General features: G+C 35.6%; 1 protein-coding gene across 1 annotated transcript; it reads left to right on the top strand.

Annotated features, from left to right (window-relative positions):
* The first annotated feature begins 5,172 nt into the window (after nt 1-5,172).
* Nucleotides 5,173-7,777, top strand: LOC149564478 (uncharacterized). The gene is made up of 2 exons (XM_089816853.1): nt 5,173-5,487; nt 5,785-7,777. Exons 1-2 carry the CDS (start codon nt 5,173-5,175, stop codon nt 7,675-7,677), a joined length of 2,208 nt encoding a protein of 735 aa, XP_089672979.1. The 3' UTR covers nt 7,678-7,777.
* The last annotated feature ends 17,646 nt before the right edge of the window (nt 7,778-25,423 follow it).

Raw genomic sequence — 25,423 nt, 5'->3', positions numbered from 1 at the left:
TCAAGATCTAAAATGTACTCCTAACTGTAAATGTAAGATAGACTACTTAAGGACCATTCTTGAGGTGTAAAGATAGTTTTTGATGGAGTTTGGGAGAAGGTATTGTGAAAAAAAAAATTTCTCAAGAATATGATAATATTGTAGCCCACAAGGCATGTAACTATTTTTATTTTTACTATAATGCATGTAATAGCTTCTTATTTTAGATAACATAAGTCTTATTTTCTATTATGCTCATTTTCTCTCAAGTTGTACCTTCATCATGTACAAAAGTTTATGAAGTTAAAGAGTTTATTTAATAGGTATATCTATTTATATTTTAATAAATATAAATAAAATATTTATTTTAATTTTTATGATATCTAAGGATTCATTAGTAAGAGGGAGAGAGTGATGGTTTGAATTGTATAGGAGTGATGCCATAACAACAACAAAAAGAAAGAAAAAGAAAAGGTCAAATCCTATAAATATTATTAAGGAAAATGATCAGTCTTTGTGGTATAAAGTATATTATGGTAACATCTTTTATCATTAATGTTTGATCTCCATAACATTTAAAATGCACTATTTAATAATAGAGATTAAAAAGGGTTCAAATTTTAATTTTATTTCTTTTATAATACACTACATAAAAATCTCATCTTTGAATGGGATAGAATGCAAATTTTCTATATTTATAGTTATTTCTAATATTTATATAAATATATTTTTACAATTACAAGAACTAACCAAATGCATGTTGATATTTTATACATCCAAACAAATTTATGTTCATAATGTAATATTAATATCTTTTATAATGTAAGCATAATTTCTCTTTAAAACCCTCAAACACTATAGTAATTTTTTAAAATGTCATAGGTATATGTACTTAGATGGCGTCCTACTTAATAATAATAACACAAAAAAAAATTGCACCTTCTATTAGGATTAGCTCTCACATATTTAACATAATACAATTGAGCTCAATAATTTATACTAGCATTGTTAGGACTTGCATAAGATCAACACACAATTTAATACAATCACGCGACAAAGAACTTACAATACACTTTTATATATATATATATGTTACAGTAATTATAAAAAGTCTATAACTATAATTTGGTGAATATAAAATAAAGATCAAATGCAAGGTTGGTTCATAAACTATTAATCTTCTTTTGGTGAATTTTCCATCTTAAGATTTAGAATTGAATGATCTAAATTATTAATGATGGCTTATGAAAAGATTTTGAGATTGCAATAAAGTGGAATTATTTTATGGTGAAGTATTTGATTTTATTCAATCAGTGAGAATTATTTTATATAAGTGCTAAAGTCTTAGAATCATTACAGGGTTTTAAAATAATAATAATAATAATTTATAGAATTATATAGTTCAAATACTAAAGAAAATATAAAAGTGTATAACAAGAAACATAAGGATACTTTCTATGACTCTATAAACTTCTAAGTTTTTGAGAAAATGATAAAATTTAAACAATAATTTAAAGAATGTATTTTGTTAAGGGAGACACTTCACTTTTTTTGAATCACTTTTGTATACTTTTATGTTTTAGTTGGTTATTTAGGGACTATTCAAATAGATGTTTCAAGTTGGATCAATTTTGAGGTAGTTAGAAATGATTGTAAAGTTTATATTGTTTAAAGATGGTCATTGGAAAGACGATGATTTATGTCAAGCCTTTCTCACATGATCTTTGAAGAAATATCCCTTGAGAGTAAGAACTCTTTTATCTTATAAGGTGAAACAAGTAGCCTTCTTCATAAGTTATGTATTTACCATTCATTTTTATTCTAAACTAAAATAAAATATATGTTAGTAACCCTCTAAACCACATTAAAAATTTCAAAATTTGTATTTTCCTTGATTCTCAAACCTCATTAAACTTGGTTGATATGGTACAGTTAGTTCACATAATACCCAATTTGGTTCAGGAACAAGCCTTGAACCATTTTGGACTAGTTCAACTAGTACAAATAGGTTCAAGAGGTTTGTTGAGTTCAAAGCTCCCAAATATTTGAGTTTCAAAGGTCCAAAATACATGGTTCAAGTTTAAAGTTCATTGGTTCACCAATGCAGAAGCACAATTTCATGGTTCAAGACTTAGACTCAAAGGTTCAAGGTACATAGGTTCAGTGCAGAAGTTCAATAATTCAGTGATCAAGTTCGACGGCCAAGTTCAATGGTTCAAACTAGTATAATTAGTGCAAGCAAGTTCATATAGGTATGATTGGGCTCATTCTAGTTCATATTAGTTCATCATGGTTCAACAGGGTTTAAGATCGATCATTTTGGGTATAGATGGTGCAATTAGTATAGTCAAGTTCATACAGGCATTAACCAATTCAAACAAGTTCAACAAGTTCAATGGTTCGACGATTTAAAATGACAGTTCAAAAAGGAACAATTTAAGTGGTTTAGATTTGTATGAATCACAAGTTTACAAACCTATATGCATATATTTGAAATGTTGGGATTGTTTGGTGAGATAAAAGTAAATTCAATAGTATATATTTTTCCTCACTACCTAACAAAGTTTCCATGAACCAATATTATTAAAAGGAGGCTTGTAGAGAAATCACATATGGAGAATGAACCATGGTTTATGGACATAGCCTAATGCCTCATGAAAATTTTAAAATATGAATAGATAACACAAATTATGGTTGCATCGATCAAATATTAACCCACAAATGTCTTAAAGAAATGAGTGAAGATATATTGTAGTGATCTAATGAAGAGGGAGTGCAAACAATTTAGCTTTTCAAATAGTTTTATAGACTTGAAAATAGTGGTAAATAACTTTTGACTTCAACATTTTTTTGGAAATTGCTCCAATGAAAACGCCCAGAATTAGGATTGACCCAATATATCCAAATATGAAGGAGATCCAATCGTGGGATAAAAAGTTATGCCCTCGTACCTAGACCCCATATAACTGCCAAAAATATTTTGATCCACCCAACATAAAGTATATATTCATTTTGTTTTAACACCACTTAGTTTTATAAAGAGGGATATAGTATAAAGTAATTATGGTCATGATGTTATAAACTATGTTTATAATTTCATGAATGGGTATCCCAAAGATGGAAATCTTATTAAAGTTTTATTATAAGATTTAGTTATAAAACTAAATGATATCTCCTCATAACTATTTATTGTAAGGGAATTTCAAAAGAAAAGGGTTCCACTTCTCTTCAAGAGTCTGTGCGCTACAAGAGAGAGGGCATTTTCTGATTTCATGATCTCTAGGAGAGAAGGGTACGGTTTTCTTTTTAGGCATTAGTAATGTATAGTTTATTGTGGATGTTGAGATAATGAAGATGGTGTTTTGAAATATTTGAATTCATTTTCATTTTCTTCAGATACTATTTGGCTTTGTCTTCTAGGAATCATTGCCATCTCTAGGCTTATCCATTCAGTTGTGCAAGTATTAGATTCTAAAACGTTGATTTGAGGATTAATTGTCTTGGGAAAGAATGCATGCCTTTTAATTTATTAATCTTTTGAATGTTAATATGAGGGAAGTAGGCTTTGTATTATTTTCGAGGACTATATTTATTACGTTTATGTATTTTAATTCCCTCACATCTACATCATGGATATGGGTACATGTTGGTACCTTTGATGCTTTCTAGTGAAAAGTGTATCGGTGATACAAAATTCATTTCATTTTAGTTGAAGGGAGTTGTACCTTCTTGTCAAAATTCAAAGAGTCTTTGCAAAGAACTATTGCAAACAGCTCAACTGTTAGTTGTAGAACTTTGTCTTCTTGTTTGGGCATTCAGGAGTCATTCTGAGTATAATTTTGTGAAAAGACAAATCAATTCAATAAAATTATTATAGAAAATTTTACCATGATTGTACAAAAAAATGTGTGCAATTATATTTTATTTAACACCTTCATACATATATTTCTTGTCATCATTAATGTAATCTACAAAACTAGAACTAAACATACAAAAATTGTATTCTATACTTTAGAAAACATCATAATAGAATGCATCATAATTTAAATGCATTTATATATAGAAAATAGAAAAAATAAAATGCATCTTGTATATACAAGTCAAATCATGCTTTCTGTCATTGCATCCTCTTTTAGTGCAAGTACTAGTAATATTTATATTCAAATTTTCATGCTAAAATATATTAGATATAGCATTTTTCTCTACAAATTGTAGGATAAGATTAATTTTCCAATAGTACAAAGAGAAAAATCATCACTAGAAGTTCCAAAAGTAACATTTTTTCCAAGCATCTTCGTCTAAACATTTTTTTATTCTTAGTGGTGAAACTATAAAAAAGAAATTAATGACTTTGTCTCAAATTTCTTCTCATTTTAAAAAATTTTAAAGGGTAAACAAGACTTTAGGTGACTATTAGATTGACAATGATATGGAAATAGACATAGAAATGAAACGATCTTTGAAATTCTATAAACCTCCTCTTACGTCGAAAAACTTTTCTTCAAAATTTGCAAAATTTACAATGTTAATAGGAGGGAAGTGGGATTTGTATTATTTTAATTCCCTCATGTCTACATCATGACTATGGGTAGATGTTGGTACCTTTGATGCTTTCTCGTGAAAAGCATATCGCTGATACAGCATTCATTGCATATGTTTTTTCCAAGCATCTTCGATTAAACATTTTTTTATTCTTAGTGGTGAAACTACAAAAAAGAATTTATCTCAAATTTTTCCTCATTTTTATAATTTTTTAAGAGTAAACAAGACTTTAGATTACCATTAGATTGACATTGATATGAAGATAAACATAAAAATGAAACTGACATTAATATGAACATAGACATAGAAGTGATACTATCTTTGAAATTTTATAAACCTCCTCTTACGTCTAAAAACTTTTCTCCAAATTTTACAATATTTATATGCGAACTTTAGACCCGAGAAAAGCGCACGTAATATTTTATTGCAACGCCGACAAGCAACTTGTAACGCCGACTACCCTGGAAATTTTGTTACCCTCCCCCTTTCGATGCAACAGCGCTGCTCTTTCACTGAATCTTCCATCTCTTGAATGGGCTATAAATCCGGCTCAGCTTCCAATCCCATTTCATCTGCAAACAAGAGAAGAGAAGCATCATACATTGGGAGAATTCTAATATTGCTATTCTCTGTTTTTGGAAGGCGGTTACAATGGGTTTGGGGACTTGGAAAGCGTTGTTACTGCTGCAATTTATTATTTGCTGCTCCGCCTGTTCACAAGAGGAACGAAATTCTCTTTTGGATTTCAAGCAAGGCATCAACTTCACTTATTCCAGAGAACAGTTGATCATGCCGCTGGAATCGTGGAGGGGGTTGAACTGCTGCAGTTGGGAAGGAGTTGGCTGCCACCCACACTCCGGCCACGTCATCACCCTCGACCTTGGTCTCTCTTACATTCAGTGGAGTGAAGTTCGAGGGGGCCTTTTCCAACTCGTCCATTTGGAGCACTTGGACCTCAATCACAATTACTTCCCCTCTCTTTCCATCCCTCCACAAATCGGAGAGCTCAGGAGGCTCAAGTATCTCAGCTTATATTATTGTGAATTTGCTGGCCGAATTCCAAGAGAAGTGACTAAGCTACAGCAATTGGAGCACTTGGACCTCAGCTACAATCAGCTCCGAGGTGGAATTCCAAGGGAGATTGGCAACATCTCCACCTTGAAATCCCTTTCCCTCTCCTGGAATGCTGGTTTGCAGAGCAACAAGTTGGGTGAGTGGATCACACATTTGAGAGGGCTGGAGCATCTTGGACTCAGCAACATGAATCTCAGCATGGCACGTGATACTTGGCTGGGAGGATACTTGATCTCTCTCGCCAACCTCACCGTGCTTTTCATGATCAATTGTGGGCTTTCAGGCGAGATTCCTCCCTTCTTTGCAAATCTCTCACGGCTTCAAGCGTTGGAACTTCGGGGAAATTCATTCACAGGTAACATTCCTACATTTCTTGGAGCTCTCCCTCTCTCACGTCTTGATCTCAGTTCAAACAAATTAAGTGGCGGCATACCTTTTACTCTAGGGAATCTCTCACTCCTGAAAGATCTTGAATTGCAGAATAACTCTTTGAGTGGTCCAATCCCAACTTCCTTTGCTAAACTATCCAGGCTAGAGAGGCTTATTTTATCCAAAAATAAATTAAATGGAACTTTCTCCTTCTTTATTTTGAACAATTTCCCCAAACTTTACGGTTTGGATCTCTCAAGCAATATGCTGGGCGTAAAAATCAGTCCCTCTATCATTCCCGAATTTCAGCTTTACTATTTGGGTTTACGTGGGTGCAATATTGAAGGAAATTTTCCTGCATTCATTTCAACTCAATATTCCATTCGTTATTTAGATCTGTCAAACAATTCTCTTAGTGGCTTTATTCCAAATTGGCTTTGGGGATTCACAGACATTCAGTTCATAGATCTTTCAAATAACTCATTTGATGGATCAATTCCAAAATCAATAAATAAATATACACAATATCTTGCCTGTCTCTCTTTAGCTGGAAATAATCTTATTGGTAATATTCCAGCTTCCGTTCTTCAATTGAAGGGCTTGGATATTTTGGATTTGTCAAACAATAAGTTCAATGGAAAGATTCCCCAATGTCAAAGCAATTGCTCTAAGCTGTCTGTCTTAAATCTAGAGAAAAACAATTTAGAAGGGATGATACCAAATATATGTGAAAAAATAGACTCTCTTGAGACATTGAAGCTAGGAGACAATGCACTCGAAGGGTATATTCCATCTTCTCTTGGAAAATGTAGAAATCTGCAAATCCTTGATTTGAGAAATAATAATTTGCAAGGGAACATCTCAGAGTGGGTTAAAACCTTAGGTAATCTACAAGTTCTAATATTAAAAAATAATACCTTTAAAGGTACAATCCCATTACAATTAACAAAGCTTCAAAATCTTCAAATTCTGGATATGTCAATAAATAATTTCTCAGGAGTCATTCCAAAAGACTTCATGAAGTTAACTAGAATGGCAAATCAATCAGAAAACATAGATATCTTTGAGCATTTATCTAGTAATGTACTTGAACAAGAATATTATATAGATGGAATAACAATTTATAATAAAGGACAAGAGATGAAATATGTAAAAATTTTGAGTCTAGTAAAATGTCTTGACCTCTCTAGTAATAGCTTGTCTGGTAACATTCCTCAAAATATCGGATCACTCAAAGGTTTGATTATTCTTAATATTTCAAGAAATCATTTCAGTGGTGAGATTCCTCGATCTATTAGAGAGATGACACCACTTGAGTCGCTTGATCTTTCACAAAATCATCTATTTGGGACTATTCTTACTGAGATACAACTCCTCACATACTTAAGTAGCTTCAATGTATCCTACAATAATCTATCAGGGGCGATACCACAAGGAGGACAAATGATGACATTTAGTTCTTCATGCTTCACCAACAATTCAGGTCTATGTGGCTTACAAATAAATGTGTCATGTTCAAGTAGCCTTCCTGATTCTCCAAAAGCAAGTGAGGAAAATAGTGAAGATACAAAAGATTATATATGGTGGGATACAGGAATGGCAACAGGGTTTGTAGTTAGCTTTTTAATTGTAATGGGGATATTGTGGCTCAACAAAGCATGCAGTGTCCCATGCTTCAAAGTCATGGATGACATTATCATCTCTCTATTATAAACATTGAGAGAGCTTTTGTATCCTACAAAGTAGGACCAACTTGTTAAGTATGTGGTCTAAATAACATGTAAATAAATCATATTATTTAGATTGATAATAAGGCATCTTTGCTAATGATAAAATAAGAAGAATTAAAAATCAATTTAATGATATATCTATGGATTTGAATTATTAGGAGAGAATTAATATTCTGGAAGATGGAATTAGTGTGTTAAGTATGTAGTTCAAATAACATTAAAATAGATCTAAATACACATTATATTAATCATTAACTAAATTTTATCTTAATGGTAAGTGGATAGATTATTTATGTGGGAATCTCCTACCCAAAATTCTATGTTACACCAAATGTCAATAAAGTTCATCAACTTATTATGTCAGGTTTTCTTTATCATCATTTTACTTTCTCTATACTTTGTAAGGCATTTGCTTATATTTAATTTTAATGTCTAATGAAACACACAACAACAAAAATCATTCAAACCTTCAGGTATGATCGATTTTGGAGATGTATTTTATTTTGGGAAAAACCCTTTGCATTAACTAGTTGTGATGCATCAACTTTCGGTAATCATAACTTTTGACTAAGACCAAGGTTTTCTCTCAATGCACTTGTAGAATTTTGGTAAATAAATGAGTGACTAAAACTTTTAGTCAAAAGACTAAAATTTCTAGCCATGTGACTAAAATTGATCAAATTTAAGTAATATTTTATAATATATAAGTATAAGAGACTAAATAAATGACTAATTTTCGAGGACTGCATTCATTTCAACTCAATATTCCATTCGTTATTTAGATTTGTCAAACAATTCTCTTAGTGGATTTATTCCAAATTGGCTTTGGTGATTCATAAACATTCAATTCATAGATCTTTCATATAACTCATTTGATGGATCAATTCCAAATCAATAATTAAATGTACACAATATCTTGTTTGTCTCTCTTTAGCTGGAAATAATCTTATTGGTAATATTCTAGCTTCTGTTCTTCAATTGAAGGGCTTGGATATTTTAGATTTGTCAAACAATAAATTCAATGGAAATATTCCCCAATATCAAAGCGATTGCTCTAGGCTGTTTGTCTTAAATCTAGAGAAAAACAATTTAAAAGGGATGATACCAAATATATGTGAAAAAAATAGACTCTCTTGAGACATTGAAGCTAGGAGACAATGCACTCAAAGGGTATATTCCATCATCTCTTGGTAAATGTGGAAATCTACAAATCCTTGATTTGAGAAATAATAATTTGCAAGGGAACATCTCAAAATGGGTTGAAACCTTACATAATCTGCAAGTTTTGATATTAAAAAATAATAGTTTTAAGGTTACAATCCCATTACAATTAATAAAGCTTCAAAGTCTTCAAATTCTAGATATGTCAATAAATAATTTCTCAGGGTTCATTCCAAAAGACTTCATAAAGTTAACCAGAATGGAAAATTAATCAAAAAACATAGATATCTTTGAGCATTTATTCAGTAATGTACTTGAACAAGAATATTATATAGATGTAATAACAATTTACAATAAAGGACAAGAGATGAAATATGTAAAAAATTTGAGTCTAGTAAAATGTTTTGACCTCTCTAGTAATAGCTTTTCTAGTAACATTCCTCAAAATATCGGATCACTCAAAGGTTTGATTATTCTTAATATTTCAAGAAATCATTTCAGTCGTGAGATTCCTCGATCTATTAGAGAGATGAAGCTACTTGAGTCACTTGATCTTTCACAAAATAATCTATCTGGGACTAATCTTACTGAGATACAAATCCTCACATACATAAGTAGCTTCAATGTGTCCTACAATAATCTATCAGGGGTGATACTACAAGGAGGACAAACGATGACATTCAGTTCTTCATGCTTCACCAACAATTCAACTCTATGTGGCTTACAAATATATGTGTCATGTTCAAGTAGTCTTCCTAATTCTCCAAAAGCAAGTGAGGAAAATAGTGAAGATACAAAAGATTATATATGGTGGGATATGGGAATGTTAACAGGGTTTGTAGTTAGCTTTTTAATTGTAATGGGGATATTGTGGCTGAACAAAGCATGCAGTGTCCCATGCTTCAAAGTCATGGATATTATAAACATTGAGAGAGCTTTTGTATCCTACAAAGTAGGACCAACTAGTTAAGTATGTTGTCTAAATAACATGTAAATAAATCATATTATTTAGATTGATAATAAGGTGTCTTTGCTAATGATAAAATAAGAAGAAATAAAAATAAATTTAATGATATATCTATGTCTTTGAAATATTAGGAGAGAATTTATATTCTGGAAGATGAAATTAGTGTGTTGAATGTGCAGTTCATATAACATTAAAGTAGGCCTAAATATACGTTATATTAATCATTAACTAACTTTTATCTTAATGGTAAGTAGATAGATTATTTATGTGGGAAACTCCTACCCAAAATTCTATGTTACACCAAATGTCTATAAAGTTCACCAACTTATTATGTCAGGTTTCCTTTATCATCTGTTTACTTTCTCTGTAATTTGTAAGGCATTTTCTTATATTTAATTTTAATGTCTAATGAAATGCACAACAAAAAAAATCCTTCAAACCTTTGGGTATGATCGATTTTGGAGATGTATTACATTTTGGGGAAAATGCTTTGCATTAATTAGTTGTGATGCATCAACTTCTGGTATTCATTAATTTTGACTCGAACCAGGGTTTTCTCTCGATTCACTAGTATAATTTTGGTAAATATTTGTATTTATTCTTCTTTTACCACTTTTTACATTTCACCATCACTATTCAAAACTACCAAAATCTAAAGAAATTAATATTAACTTTAAAAACATAAGATGATTGAATGTTACACATCAATAAGAATGAGTGGATGCTGTGATATTGATATATGAATTAATTGATACATAAGAACATCAGAAGCGAGTGGAAGACCTTAGATTCAAACTTCCAGTACAAATTACTGAAGTATATGTGATTGTGTTGATATATAAAACTCTCAACATTATTTTTTTCAGCCCTTAACTGATACAAAATTTTCCATGAGGGAAGTTGGGAACATGCATGCCTGTAAAAATAACCAATAGACGTGAAAAATGGATTAGCTATGAATGAGTGGGTTAAAAAAAAATCATTACTCTTGAATGTCTTATAATATCTTTGAAATGGTGTTAATTCATTAGAATGTAGAAACATAGAAATTGAGTTAAATATATCAAATAAAAAGAAAATAATTTTAAATTATATGAGTTCATATGAGGTTCCATGGGCACTAACACTACTTAAAAAATTGTAAAAAATTACACTTTCTAATACACTATATTTCTGTTAGCCAAGGCAATACTATTGAATCAACATTCATGATTCTTTATCAAACAATTGTAAGTGCAACAAATGTTGGCTCAAGTTTCATAATCCTTGTAGTAGATCTAAAGTAGAGTTGTTTATGGCTCCATTATCCTATATAATTTCTCCTCCTCAAATGATTTTGATACATAACTATTTATTTCACATCTTAAGCATTTCTAATGTGTTTCTTGGATTACATGAGTAGTCATTGCCAATATTGGTACATCAATATTCCTAGCATCTGCATGCTCTTTTCTGGAAGGTTCACTATTATAACATTTTTCATTACCTCAAATCTGAATCAATTTTTTCTTAAATCTTTAGCTTGATATGATATCTACAATTTGACTTTTTAAAATAGATATAGTAAAAAAAATTCTAGTTAAAAGTGATCTTTAGAATAACAATATCATAGAAATTTACAACTAGACTTGAATAAAAAGAAAAATCCAAATACCCATCCATTTTTGGCATTTGAACATCCACACAGGAAGAATCAAAATTATGAGGTGGCTGAAGGTTTTCTAATGCAAACTTTCACTTGCTACACATTCCACTTCAGCTCCATATTTCTTAAGGGTTTCCTTAGCAACTCTATGGCTCACCATGTTTTTATCTGCTACAAAAATCTTCTTATTAGAAAAAAGGCCTTTCAAAGAAGGAATCAATGCTTGCTGAAGGCATGCTAATACCATACTAGCCAGGGTTTTCATGATTACTATGTCTAAAGACACTGCTACCTTGGCCTCCTTAGACTCTTCAAAGTTTATTGAGATTTTTGTAACTATTATCTTTGGTACTGCTGAAATTCTATTATTTTACTTCATTTCTTTCAAAACCTTGCAAATAATGCCACTTATTTGTTTCCTCCAAGATTCCTTATCAAGAAATAGGATATTTATGTTTCTTGTTACACTAAAGTAAAAAGTTTACAGGGGTCAGGATTAACAACTAAATTAAATAGAAATCACAAAGATCTACATGTTCCATAATCCTCCTCAAACTTAAGGGCCAAGGTTAGACATGAATAACAAAAAAAAAAAGTAACGAATGGTGAAGCATATTTTAGTTTTTGTGATTGAATCTTTTTCCTCTTTTCAGTAGCTCTTCATTATTATGCAAAAAATTAATTTCCAAATAATTTGGTTAGTTGTTAGATTGCTAGAAATAATGATTGATACAATTTATTTCTCTTCTTACATAAAATCCTATTCATTCAATGAGGTATGTGATTCTAATGGATAGCATATGAATTTCAATTGCAAAATAACTCTGTAACTCAGCTTGCATCCTAGTCGAAGGCAAAGAAGGGGACAAAGCCCATTGTAGTCAAAACAAAGAAGACTACTATGTAATGTCCCCTTCTTAGGATTCATAGCATGATGTTTTCGTTAGCCTATTTCCCCACATTCCCGTAGGCTAACCAGGACATTAAAGGGACTTAGAGGCCATTTGGCCTAGATAGTTTCAGTTGCAGGTCTTTCTGAGGGGTTTTGAGGCAACTTTGGGCATACTTACTATTTATAGTACGTCATCTTGGGCATGGGCGAACATCCAGTGGCAACAGTATGTCGATGGTAATTGTTTAAAATCGACAAGAAGACTTGTTTATCACTGATAAGATTTGTTATGCATTGATAAAGCTATTTTATAAAGTTAAATTTAAATATTTAACTTTATTAATGCATAGACTATAGTTTGTGGGAAATATTTAAATTAAAAGAGTCCCCTTTATTTTATAACACATTGGAGACATAAGTTACATAAAAGGGAGTGATGTTTTATCCCACATTGAGAAAACGAAGGATGGAGCCCTTGTGAGAACACCATAAAAGAAATGGAAGAGCTTCTTTTAGGCAAGCTTGGAAATATCAAAAAAATTGGGGAATTTTTTGGAGATTATGTCTCAATAGTTAGAAGGACAAAATCCCTTAAAGCTCGAAATCTTGATGCCATTGAAAGATATGGTCTTGAGATTCAACATAGTAGCAATCCGAAAAAGCAGATACGAAAAAGAAATTCGAAAAAGCGGAATCGAAAAGACAGGCTACAAAAGCGAGTACGAAAAAGTAGCCCGAAAAAGAAAAACCGAAAAAGCAGGCCGAAAAAGCAATCTGAAAAAAGTGCAACCGAAAAAGCAGGCCGAAAAAAGCAGTCTGAAAAAGCAGTTCGAAAAAGCAAAGCGGAAAAGCAAAACAGAAGGGCCAGCATTGAAGAAAATTATTACAGCCATCTACAACCAAGTTCCTTTATTAGTTTTTTTTTTTAGGGTGTTATAAGTTTCAGCTGTAAGTGTGCATTATACCAGCATTATCATTTTGTAATCCATGTAAATGCCAAAAGTCTTGGCCATATTTCATGAGCATTGTATTAGAAATTTCATTGCAAATTAAGAAGATAATAGTTTCTGGTGTCATTTAAGCAATTCAATATCATTATTTATCAGCTAGTTAGTTTGCACACCAACTGTTTGTTAAAATGCCAGTTGGTTGTAGGTGTTCTTTTCTCATGCTTAGATCATATATATGCACTGAATATTGTCAAAATTAGTAGCACACTCATGTTAGGTCATTGTGTAGTCCATTGTAGTCTTCTAGCACAAGATTCTCATTGATGCAAATTGAAGAAAAAGTCATTTGAAGCTAGCTGAAATACTATATCAGTCATACATCCCTTGCATGTAAATTGTTTGATGAAATTCTTTGAGCTTTCATCAGCATATTTTTGAGGGAAGATTTGAGGAGGGTTATTACAGTGGTATCAGAGCTTGCTTGCAAAGTGTTTGACAAAATGTCAAACCACTAAAGTATAAAGATTTTTGGTGTTTGAAGAAGTTATACCCTATTGGGGTTATTATAGTGGTATCAGAGCGATTTCCTGCCATCCTGTGGAGGTCTTATTGGGAATTTAGATTAGCTAGATAGAGAGAAAAATGTTTGGCAAAATGAATTCCGGTCCAGATCAGGGAAAGGAAAGATTCGTACAGTTATTAGACACCTTAGCACAAGGACAGCGATCAGCAAAGCAAAGAGCACAGAAATAGAGTCAGAGATTTGAGCTTATGATGCAGATGATGGCTTGTCAAATGGGGTTGAATGCTAATGTGGGTGGAGGAAATAATCAGAATGGTAATAATCAGGATGGGGCACATAATGGAGGCAAACAAGTTGGGAAAAATTTCAGTCATGCACCCCAGCAAACTAGGACAGTGAGTTTGTGGCCCATGATTCCCATATTTCCTCCTAGAGCTCCAGAGCAACCCATACTAGAGCCCTAGATCACTGATATACAGGACCAGCTGGGGAGAGATTGGGAAGCTGGAGGTCCAGATTTTATTGCTGCAATCACCTTTAGGGAGTATATAGATGTGCGAATGAAGCATATGCCACGTGGACATGATAGGAACCAGAGCTATGAGCTACAGAAGAAAGTAGGGAAACTTCAATTACCATATTATGATGGCTCAGGGAAGTCTGCAACAAGAGCTTGGGTTCAAAAGCTTGACACATACTTTCAAATGAACCCTATGCCTGAGGAAGAAGCTATTAAGTATGCAGCAATTCACTTGGATGGGTTAGCACACGAGTGGTGGCATCATGGTATGGTCACTATGGGTCATGCACACATTACCTCATATGTGGAGTTTACGGAGAGATTGATTGAACGTTTTGATAGGCCTAAGGATCGTACCTTCCCTATGACAAGAAAAAACTTGTATGAGGAGTTTAATAGACATGTTGATTCAATACATGGAGACATTAGCACATCTTCAGGTAATGGTTTATCTGCATCATCTTCACAGGAAGAAGGGGTTAAAGATGTTGTGCAGGTTGAGCCAGTTGCATCAGAAGGTGATATCACAGACACACCAGATTGCGTGATTGACACAGATAGTGTTTCCAGTACAGTTGGGCTGGATGAAGTTACTGCAGTTGAGGATACTGTCATGTTTGAGGATAGTACAGTTGATCAAAAAGTGAGCATTCATGACTTTGCTGAGAAAGAGTACCAAGCAAAGTTAGATGCTTCTTCACATGAGATAGAGGCTAGTAGCTCTTCACTTGGTTTGGCAAGCCAAATGAAGATAGGGGACAAGGATATCATCGTGGCTTTATCTCATCATGACAGGATACATGGATTGATTGAGAATCACATTTGGATGATTCAACTGCAGGAGAGACAGAAAGGAGTCACAACAGGTTCTTCTTGTGACGACTTACAACAGATCAAGGAAGATGCAATGAAGAAGGAGGAGAAGGAGGCTGACTGGTTTTTTCATGAGCTAGAGGATACTTGGAATTCCTTGGTGTGTACTCAGTTGGCTTTCCAGGATTTTGAGAGACACGTGGACGAGCTTGGTCTTGAGGTGAGTTTAGTTCGCGAGTTAGCGCATATACCAAGGACTCAATTTTCTTTTACAGTCAGGTCACAAGTTGATGATGATATGAGTATGTCTAGCATTCACACTCTAGATTCAAAGATTGTAGACAGGTGCGTGAAGTCAGTTGATATTGTTCACATTATTAAGCTGAGAAGTTGTAATGTCCCCTCTTTAGTTCGACATGACATTGATCATGGATTTTGCCTATTCCAGACTCTCGTAGGCAAATGGTGTGGAGAGAGAGTCAATTCTGCAGATCAGATGGTCGTATCTTGCTCTTGAAGAAGTGTTAAGAGGTTATATTTTATTATTATGTGTTATTGGGGCCCACATGTTATAATTTTAAGTTGAGTTGCACTTTTTATTTTATAAAATTACTTTATTATAAAAAGTGCATTATAATGAGATTTTATAAAGGATGTTTCTAGAAGTTCTAGCAACTTCTTAGAAAAGTGAATAAATAGAGGGTTGGGCCTCTCATTTTTGGACATGCTTGGATTTGAGATTTCTTCTACTTCTTCCATTGTGGAGCAAATTTGTAGTCTCTTGGGTCTGCAAATTATTATTTGATCTTTGGGAACGAATCACTCCCTTGGATTGGTGACTTTGAGGGTGTGAAATATCACCTGAATTGTTGCATTTGAGGAGTTGGTAATTCAGCCATCTCATTTGGACTTCATTGAGATTCAGTTATAAGGGTTTACTTTGGTTGGAATAAGGGTTTCAGTTGTGCCCTAGCATTTGTGGATTGATTAACAGGATTTGAAGACACAGTTGTGCATTATTTTTAGACTACCAGTCCAGGGTTTGGACCCATGTTTTTGCTCATAACTCCTAATTGGTTTGATGGATGAATTTCATATTTTAGGGGGTTATTCAGCAACCCTAGGCACCCAAATTTATTGCTTTTGGAGTGACAAAAATGCTGCAATATTTTTATCTAGTAGCCATACTAGGCCGTACCTGTACGGCCCTGTCAGTTGGGCAGCAGCAGCAATTTTGTGAGTCGGTTTGGGGCAGATTGTGAGGTCTTCGTGTGGCATAAATTCAGCATTCATAATCGGAAAAATTGGAACTATTCCAGGTGCACAAACTAAAGTTTTGATTGCTAAAATATTGCATGTTATGAATAGTCAGCACTGTCATTGCATAAATAGTTATTTCCAGTCACTAATAACTGTTGTAAAAGTTTCGTCATTTGCATTCCAAATCTGAACTGGGTTATTGTTCATGTCATAACATTGCATTGTCAAGAGCTTGATGTATTAGAAGTGCATAGATGTGGCAGTCTCTCATTGTAATCAGTTATATTTGCTGTCATAAAATCAAAATTGCGTTGGACTTCATATTTGAGTTTCATATTGTCATCTATCTCTTAGATTGGTAGTGTTATAATCTGGAATTATTGTTCATACATTATTGGCATCATATATTGAGGTTTCGTTGTACAACAATTAGTAATATTGCAGCCTTATTCAGTTACATGCCAACTGTTTGACAAAATTCCTAAGTCCAGTTTGAGGGTTTCAGTGGCCTTTATAGTAAGGGTCATTACAGTGATATCAGAGCTATAAGTCCTGCCATCCTGTGGAAAGAAGGGAAAGTGTTTGACGAAATGTCAAAACACTAAAATCAGAACATTTATGTTTGAGCATGCGACAGAGGCTTTATAATTTCCGCAATACCAAAGCAAGAAAAGATAGGATTTCAGACCTACAGAGTGAACAGTCTAGCTCATCTGTACAGGTGGACATAGAATCCAGTCATACAAACACAGGGGAGGTATTCTTTGATCAAGACTATGACTACAATATGGATAGAGGCGGGAATGCCAGTCCAAATCAGTGAAAGGAAACATTTTTACAGTTATTAGACACTTTGGCACAGGGAAAACGATTAGCCAAACAAAGAGCACAGGAACAGAATCAGAGAATGGAGCTTATGATGCAGATGATGGCTCGTCAAATGGGGTTGAACGCTAACATAGGTGGAGGAAATAATCAGAATGGTAACAATCAGAATGGGAATAATCATGATGGGATACATAATGGAGGCGAACAAATTGGGAACAATTTCGGTCATGCACCCCAGCAAGCTAGGATAGTGAGTTCGAGACCTATGATTCCCACGTTCCTTCCTAGAGCTCCAGAGCAGCCAGTACTAGAACCCCAGATCACTGACATACAGGATCAGCTGAGGAGAGATTAGGAAGCAGGAGGTCCAGATTTTACAGCTGCAATCACCTTTAGAGAGTATATGGATGTGCAGATGAAGCATATGCCCTGTGGACATGACAGGACTCAGAGCTATGAGCTACGAAAGAAAGTAGGGAAACTTCAGTTACCATATTATGATGGCTCGGGGAAGTCTACAGCAAGAGCTTGGGTTCAAAAACTTGACACATACTTTCAATTGAACCCTATGTCTGAGGAAGAAGCTATTAAGTATGCAGCAATTCACCTGGATGGGTTAGCACACGAGTGGTGGCATCATGGTATGATCACTATGGGTCATGCACACATTACCTCATATGTGGAGTTTAAGGAGAGACTGATTGAACATTTTGATAAGAAGGATCCAGAACTCCATTTCAAGGAGTTAGCTCAACTTAAACAATGGGGATCATTGGAAACATATATTTCAGAATTTCAGAAACTTGCAGTGTTAGTAACAGATGTATCTGAACGGAGGCTATTGGTTTTATTTATGGATGGGCTAGTTGATCCATTGAGAGGGTGGATTAAAGCTCTCAACCCTCCCACTTTGTAGGAAGCCATTAAGAAAGCTCGTGACATGGATTCCTCTTCAGCTTCTAAAAATAAATTTCAGGCAAAGAGTTTCCCTTCAGGAAAAGATAGGGACAGGAAACCCTTTCATAGAGAGGCACAGCTACCTAAGGAGGAAAGTAAGAGGTTGTACAAGGAGACACTTAATGACTTGTGTAGGAAGAAGCTATGCTTCTATTGCAAAGGCCCGTATGAGTATGGCCATGACTGTCCTATGAGGCCAAAAGGGAAGACCAACTGAGCAATGTGGGCTTATTACGAAGGCTCAGATTCAGATAGTTCAGAACATCATGATGAGGATCCTGATGAAGCAGAGGGAGAGCAAGAGATAGATAGTGCAGGGCAACAGCAGGGAACAGAGCTACATTTACAGGAAGCACAACTGTCTAGTATCCAGAGAGAGGGATCTTTCAGACTTTGGGGAGTTTTGGCTGGGCAGAAGGTTATTACATTATTGGACAAAGGTGCCACACATAATTTCATTGATGCATGATTTGTGGAGAAGTGTGGACTCATTACTGAGGAGTTCGTGGGACTAAGAGTCAAGGTAGCTGATGGATACACTCTTTGTTGTGACAGGATGGTACGAGACCTACCTTTGCGCCTGAACAACTATGAGTTTAAGGTAGACTATCATGTGGTCAACATGGGTGACATGGATATAGTACTTGGAATGCAGTGGCTACATTCATTGAAGGTGGTTACCCTGAGACTAGAGGATATGGAGATACAATTCAAAGTGAATGGTAGGACTCATGTGCTTAAGGCTATCTGTAATGGAGACATCAGGACTATCTCATTTAGGCGGCTGGAGAGATTAACTAGGCATAATGATATAGAGTGGGCAGCAGTTTGTACTTTGACACCTACACAGGAGGAGCAACATCAGACGGAATATCATCTTGATATTCAGAAATTGAGGATTAAGTACAAAAAGGTATTCAGTGAGATTCCACCAGGCAGGCCACCGGACAGAGGCATTGAGCATGTTATTTTGCTGGAGGAAGGTGCTAAGCCTATTATGATCACACCATATCGACACCCAAAGCGACTCAAGGATGAGATCAAAAGGACCATCAAGGAGTTGCTAGCTATGGGGCACATCCGACCAAGTAAGTCACCTTTTGCATCTTCTGTTGTTTTGGTAAAAAAGAAGGATGGAACTCTTCGGATGTGTGTTGATTACAGGAAATTAAATAAGAGAACCATTAAGAACAGGTATCCCATTCCTCGCATTGATGAGTTGATAGATGAATTGTATGGGGCTTTTTATTTCACGAAAATTGATTTGAAATCAGGATATCACCAGATCAGAGTCTGTGAATAGGATATTGAGAAAACTGCTTTCAGATGTCATTGTGGGCACTTTGAGTTTGTAGTTATGCCTTTCGGCCTGACCAATGCACCTGCCACTTTCCAGTCCACTATGAACAGAGTTTTCCACCATCAGTTGAGGAAATTCGTGCTAGTGTTTTTTGATGACATTTTGATCTATAGTCGATCATGGCAGGAGCATCTAGATCATTTGGAGACAGTGTTGAGCATTTTACAGAAGGAGTCCTTGTATGCAAAAGAGTCCAAATGTGACTTAGGGATGACCGAGCTGTTATATTTGGGACACATTATTAGTGCAGATGGAGTGTGGATGGATCCTAAAAAGATTCGCGCTATTGTTGATTGGCCTCCACCAGAGAACCTTACACAGTTGAGGGGGTTCCTTGGTTTATGTGGTTTCTATCGCAGGTTTGTCAGTGGCTACTCACGACATGCAGCTCCTATGATAGATCTAATGAAAAAGGGGAATTTGTGTGGACTCAGAAGGCACAGGACTGTTTTATGAGATTTAAGGAGATAATGACTATGTGCCCAATTCTAGCATTACCTGATTTCACGAAGCCATTTGAGCTTCAATGTGATGCATCTGGAGAGGGAGTAGGTGTTGTACTTATGCAGAATAAGCACCCCATAGCTTATGAGAGTAGGAATCTTAGAGGCCCCGAGCGTTTATTCAGTATATATGATAACGAGATGTTGGCCATCATGCATGCTTTGGCCAAATTCAGACAATATCTTGTGGGTAGCATGTTTTGTATTAAAACTGATCATAACAGTTTGAGGCATTTCTTGGGACAGCAGGACCTGAATGATCGCTAGCAAAAGTGGGTAAGTAAGTTGCAGGCATATGATTTTGACATCTCATATGTCAAGGGAACTTAGAATGTTGTTGCAGATGCTCTTTCTCGAAGGCCACACCTCACTCTTATGGTTCAGATATCAGAGGATTGGCGACACTTGATTATAGCAGAGTATGCCAGGGATACATGGGCCTCCGATATAGTGGAGGGAACAGTGATTGATACCAGATACACACTTGTAGATGATTTAATCATTTACAAGAACAGGATTTACCTAGTCCCAGGATCGAAGGTTAAGCAACTAATTTTGAGAGCATTTCATGACTCATCGACAGCAGGCCATCCCGGGTACTTCAAGACTTACAGAGCGGTTCACTTGGAAGGGGCTGAAAGCTGACATTTTGCAGTACGTTCGAGAGTGTCTTGTTTGCCAACAAAACAAACAAGAACACATCTATCCGACAGGGTTCCTACAGCCACTTCTGATCCCTGACAGGAAGTGGGAGTGCATCTCCATGGACTTTATCATAGGTTTTCCCAAGGTACAAGGACAGGATTGTATTTATGTGGTGGTAGATAGATTAACAAAATATGCTCATTTCTTTCCTATCACCACTACCCACTCAGCAGCTCAGGTGGCAGAGGTTTTCTTTCAGGAGGTTTTCAGATTGCACGGATTGCCTCAGAACATTGTGAGTGACAGGGATAGTCATTTCATGAGTCATTTTTGGCAGGAGGTATTTCGGTTATGTGGCACGGAGCTTACACCCAGCACCAGCTATCACCCACAAACCGATGGTGAGACGGAGATTGTGAACAAATGGGTGGAAGGGTATTTAAGGAATTATGTGGTAGCTCAGCAGCGAGCTTGGGTCAGATGAATATATCTCTGCGAGTATTGTTACAATACTACATATCACATCACTATACAGATGACACCCTTCATGGCACTTTACGGTTATGAAGCACCTAGTTTCTTGGATTTTTTGTTGGGCGAAAGCCGGGTACCCAATGCAGGAGAATTATTATAGGAGAGTAAGGATATAGTTGCTACTCTCAAAGATAATATTGCGAGAGCTCAGAACCAATAGAAGCAGTATGCAGACTAGAAGAGGACTGAGCGTAGTTTTGAGGTGGATGATATGGTTTACCTCATGTTGCATTCATATAGGCAATCTACTCTTAAGAAGAGTGGTGCAGAGAAACTCAAGCCATGCTATTACGGACCATTCAGGGTTATCAAGCGAATTGGTGAGGTGGCCTATGAGTTGGAGCTTTCGGCAGACAGTAGGGTGCACAATGTGTTTCATGTGTCTCACCTCAAGAAGGCGTTGGGTCAGAATGTGGTGCCTTCCGCAGTATTACCTCCTTTAGACGATGAGGGAAAATTGATTTTAGTGTCAGAATCCATCCTGGAGAGCAGAGAAAAGCAGCTTCGCAGAAGAGTGATCAGAGAATACTTGGTTAAGTGGAAAGATCTACCTGTTGCGGATGCTACTTGGGAGGGGGAAGCTATTTTGCAGCACCCGGCGTTGAGATTGCTTGAGGCCAAGCAATTTCAGGAGGGGCGGACTGTAATGTCCCCTCTTTAGTTCAACATGACATTGATCATGGATTTTTCCTATTCCAGACTCTCGTAGGCAAATGGTGTGGAGAGAGAGTCAATTCTGCAGAGCAGATGGTCATATCTTGCTCTTGAAGAAGTGTTAAGAGGTTATATTTTATTATTATGTGTTATTGGGGCCCACATGTTATAATTTTAAGTTGAGTTGCACTTTTTATTTTATAAAATTACTTTACTATAAAAAGTGCATTATAATGAGATTTTATAAAGGATGTTTCTAGAAGTTCTAGAAAAAGTGCATTATAATGAGATTTTATAAAGGATGTTTCTAGAAGTTCTAGCAACTTCTTAGAAAAGTGAATAAATAGAGGGCTGGGCCTCTCATTTTTGGACATGCTTGGATTTGCGATTTCTTCTACTTCTTCCATTGTGGAGCAAATTTGTAGTCTCTTGGGTCTGCAAATTATTATTTGATCTTTGGGAACAAATCACTCCCTTGGATTGGCAACTTTCAGGGTGTGAAATATCACCTGAATTGTTGCATTTGAGGAGTTGGTAATTCAGCCATCTCATTTGGACTTCATTGAGATATAGTTATAAGGGTTTACTTTGGTTGGAATAAGGGTTTCAGTTGTGCCCTAGCATTTGTGGATTGATTAACAGGGTTTGAAGACACAGTTGTGCATTATTTTTTAGACTGCCAGTCCAGGGTTTGGACCCACGTTTTTGCTCATAACTCCTAATTGGTTTGACGGATGAATTTCATATTTTAGGGGGTTATTCAGCAACCCTAGGCACCCAGATTTATTGCTTTTGGAGTGACAAAAATGCTGCAATATTTTTATCTAGCAGCCGTACCTGTATGGCCCTATCAGTTGGGCAGCAGCAGCAATTTTGTGAGTCGGTTTGGGGCAGATTGTGAGGTCTTCGTGTGGCATCAATTCAGCATTCATATCCGGAAAAATTGGAACTATTCCAGGTGCACAAACTAAAGTTTTGATTGCCAAAATATTGCATGTTATGAATAGTCAGCACTGTCATTGCATAAATAGTTATTTCCAATCACTAATAACTGTTGTAAAAGTTTCGTCATTTGCATTCCAAATCTGAACTGGGTTATTGTTCATGTCATAACATTGCATTGTCAAGAGCTTGATGTATTAGAAGTGCATAGTTGTGACAGTCTCTCATTGTAATCAGTTATATTTGCTGTCATAAAATCAGAATTTCATTGGACTTCATATTTGAGTTTCATATTGTCATCTATCTCTTAGATTGGTAGTGTTATAATCTGAAATTGTTGTTCATACATTATTGGCATCATATATTGAGGTTTCGTTGTACAAAAATTAGTAATATTGCAGCCTTATTCGGTTACATGCCAACTGTTTGACAAAATTCCTAAGTCCAGTTTGAGGGTTTTAGTGGCCTTTATAGTAAGGGTCATTACAGAAGTTTACTTGAATTGCCAGCTGGTTTTCGTTCATGGATTAGATGGTGGGATCCTTATCTTAGTACTTGGGTTTGTTTTGACCAGAGATATCTATCATTTCTTGGTAGTAGTATCTGTTGCACCATCATGGACTTGATTAGTAGTTTTCTAGGTGTAGTTCTCATCCATGCCAGTAGCTTGTTTGATGCTGGAATTAGTTTTTACACACCTAATTTGGGCATTGTTCATATATCTAGTCAACCATTCTTGTTGGAATGGGTTAATGATCTCTCAGATATGACAGAGTTCACAAAAGAGTCCTAGGATCTGAGTATTATAGATGATAGCTATTCTGAGGTTACTCCTTTGGACAGTGTACTAGGGATAGAGTATATGAGTTCGACTAGTCAGCACAATCATGTGTCTAGTCAGCTGAGAGTTGGTGAGCGAGACATTTCTATCGCTTGCAAGAATTTCGATGTTGCTCGTCAATTGTTAGCAATTTATGGATGGGTTTCTCCTACTAGTGATGAGCAGGGAGGCAGTTATCTTTCCTTGACAGAGATCCACTCTTTATGGGAGGCTAACCAGATTCTAAAATAGAATTATATGCAGTTGGCAGCCGACAGAGATTATCTTATGGAGTGGGGCAGTACATCATATGACGCATTATTTCTCAAGGAAGATGATGTGAGCGAGCTTACTCAGCAGCTTGAGGTGACTTCTGAGTTTCTTGAGAGCACACAGTTGGCTTTCGAGGAGTCACAATTTCATTTAGCTAAGGCAACCATGGAGTTAGAACGACTTCAATCTTTACCAGATTTTGTACAATCACAAACCGTGGTGTCTGGTGATCCGAGGATGTCCATGATCGAGGTTGATAGAGGTAGTGGAGATGAGGATATATCTGTCCATGACACTAATATTGGCATATTTGGTTCGTTTCCATTGGAGGTAGGTTCAACTAAGTTGGGCGCTGCAGCTGAGCATTTTGATATGTTTGACTTGGAGGGCACAAAGACTAGTGATGTTGTTGTTGATTCTGCACTCTTGGCTATATCATCCTCTGACTTAGCTGAAAATCAGTCACATTTGGTTGTATCACGTCTACAGGATGAGTCTTTGACTGGGATTGGTTCTTTTTATCAGCATTATACTGTAGGATATGTTCATTGGTTTTCTTTTGATCCATGTGTTGAGGAGTTGATGGCAGACAAGTTTGGTCTGGGCTCTCATTTTTGCTATCTACTGTGTAATGACTATTCACCATCAGCAGTGCATGGGTGTTATGGTTATGAAAAAGTGACCAATGATCTGCAGAGTTGTGATAATTGCAGTAGGTGTGCAGTGTGTGGATTCTCTGTATTTGGTGCAGTTTCATGCGAGAGTATTCATCGTTGTTGCAAAATTGTACTGTACATTCCACATAGGCTAGTGAGATGTGTTGATGGTATTTACTATGTTGGCAGTTTGGGTTATCTACTCTACTTGGGTTCTGATATTTCGATAGCTTGTTTCTCATGGGTTCCTGACTTTGGAGTTTGGGTGAGTTGTATTCGCCAATTTGATTATGGATTCCTCTTGGTTAATTTTTAGAGGTTGTTGCAGGAGCCTATGTTGACTGACAGCAGTATAGTTCATAACTACATTTGGGATCTAGGTGGATTAATTGGGTTGTTGTTCGACCATTGCTTGGGGACAAGCAATTTTGGGAAGGGCGGACTGTAATGTCCCCTTTTTAGCATTCATAGAATGATGTTGTTGTTAGCCTATTTCCCCATGGTCCCGTAGGCTAACCAGGACATTAAAGGGACTTAGAGGCCATTTGGCTTAGATAGTTTCAATTGCAAGTCTTTTTGAGGGTTTTTGAGGCAACTTTGGGCATACTTACTATTTATAGTAAGTCATCTTGGGCATGGGCAGACATCCAGTGGCAACGGTATGTCGATGGTAATTGTTTAAAATCGACAAGAAGACTTGTTTATCACTGATAAGATTTGTTATGCATTGATAAAGCTATTTTATAAAGTTAAATTTAAATATTTAACTTTATTAATGCATAGACTATAGTTTGTGGGAAATATTTAAATTAAAAGAGTCCCCTTT

This window comes from Cupressus sempervirens, chromosome 3 (genome assembly GCF_028749045.1).
Source record: "Cupressus sempervirens isolate cs-2001-9-10 chromosome 3, ASM2874904v1, whole genome shotgun sequence".
NCBI classification, from domain to species: domain Eukaryota; kingdom Viridiplantae; phylum Streptophyta; class Pinopsida; order Cupressales; family Cupressaceae; genus Cupressus; species Cupressus sempervirens.
Note: the sequence above shows the minus strand (reverse complement) of the source record. Positions and strands in the feature narration are given on the sequence as shown.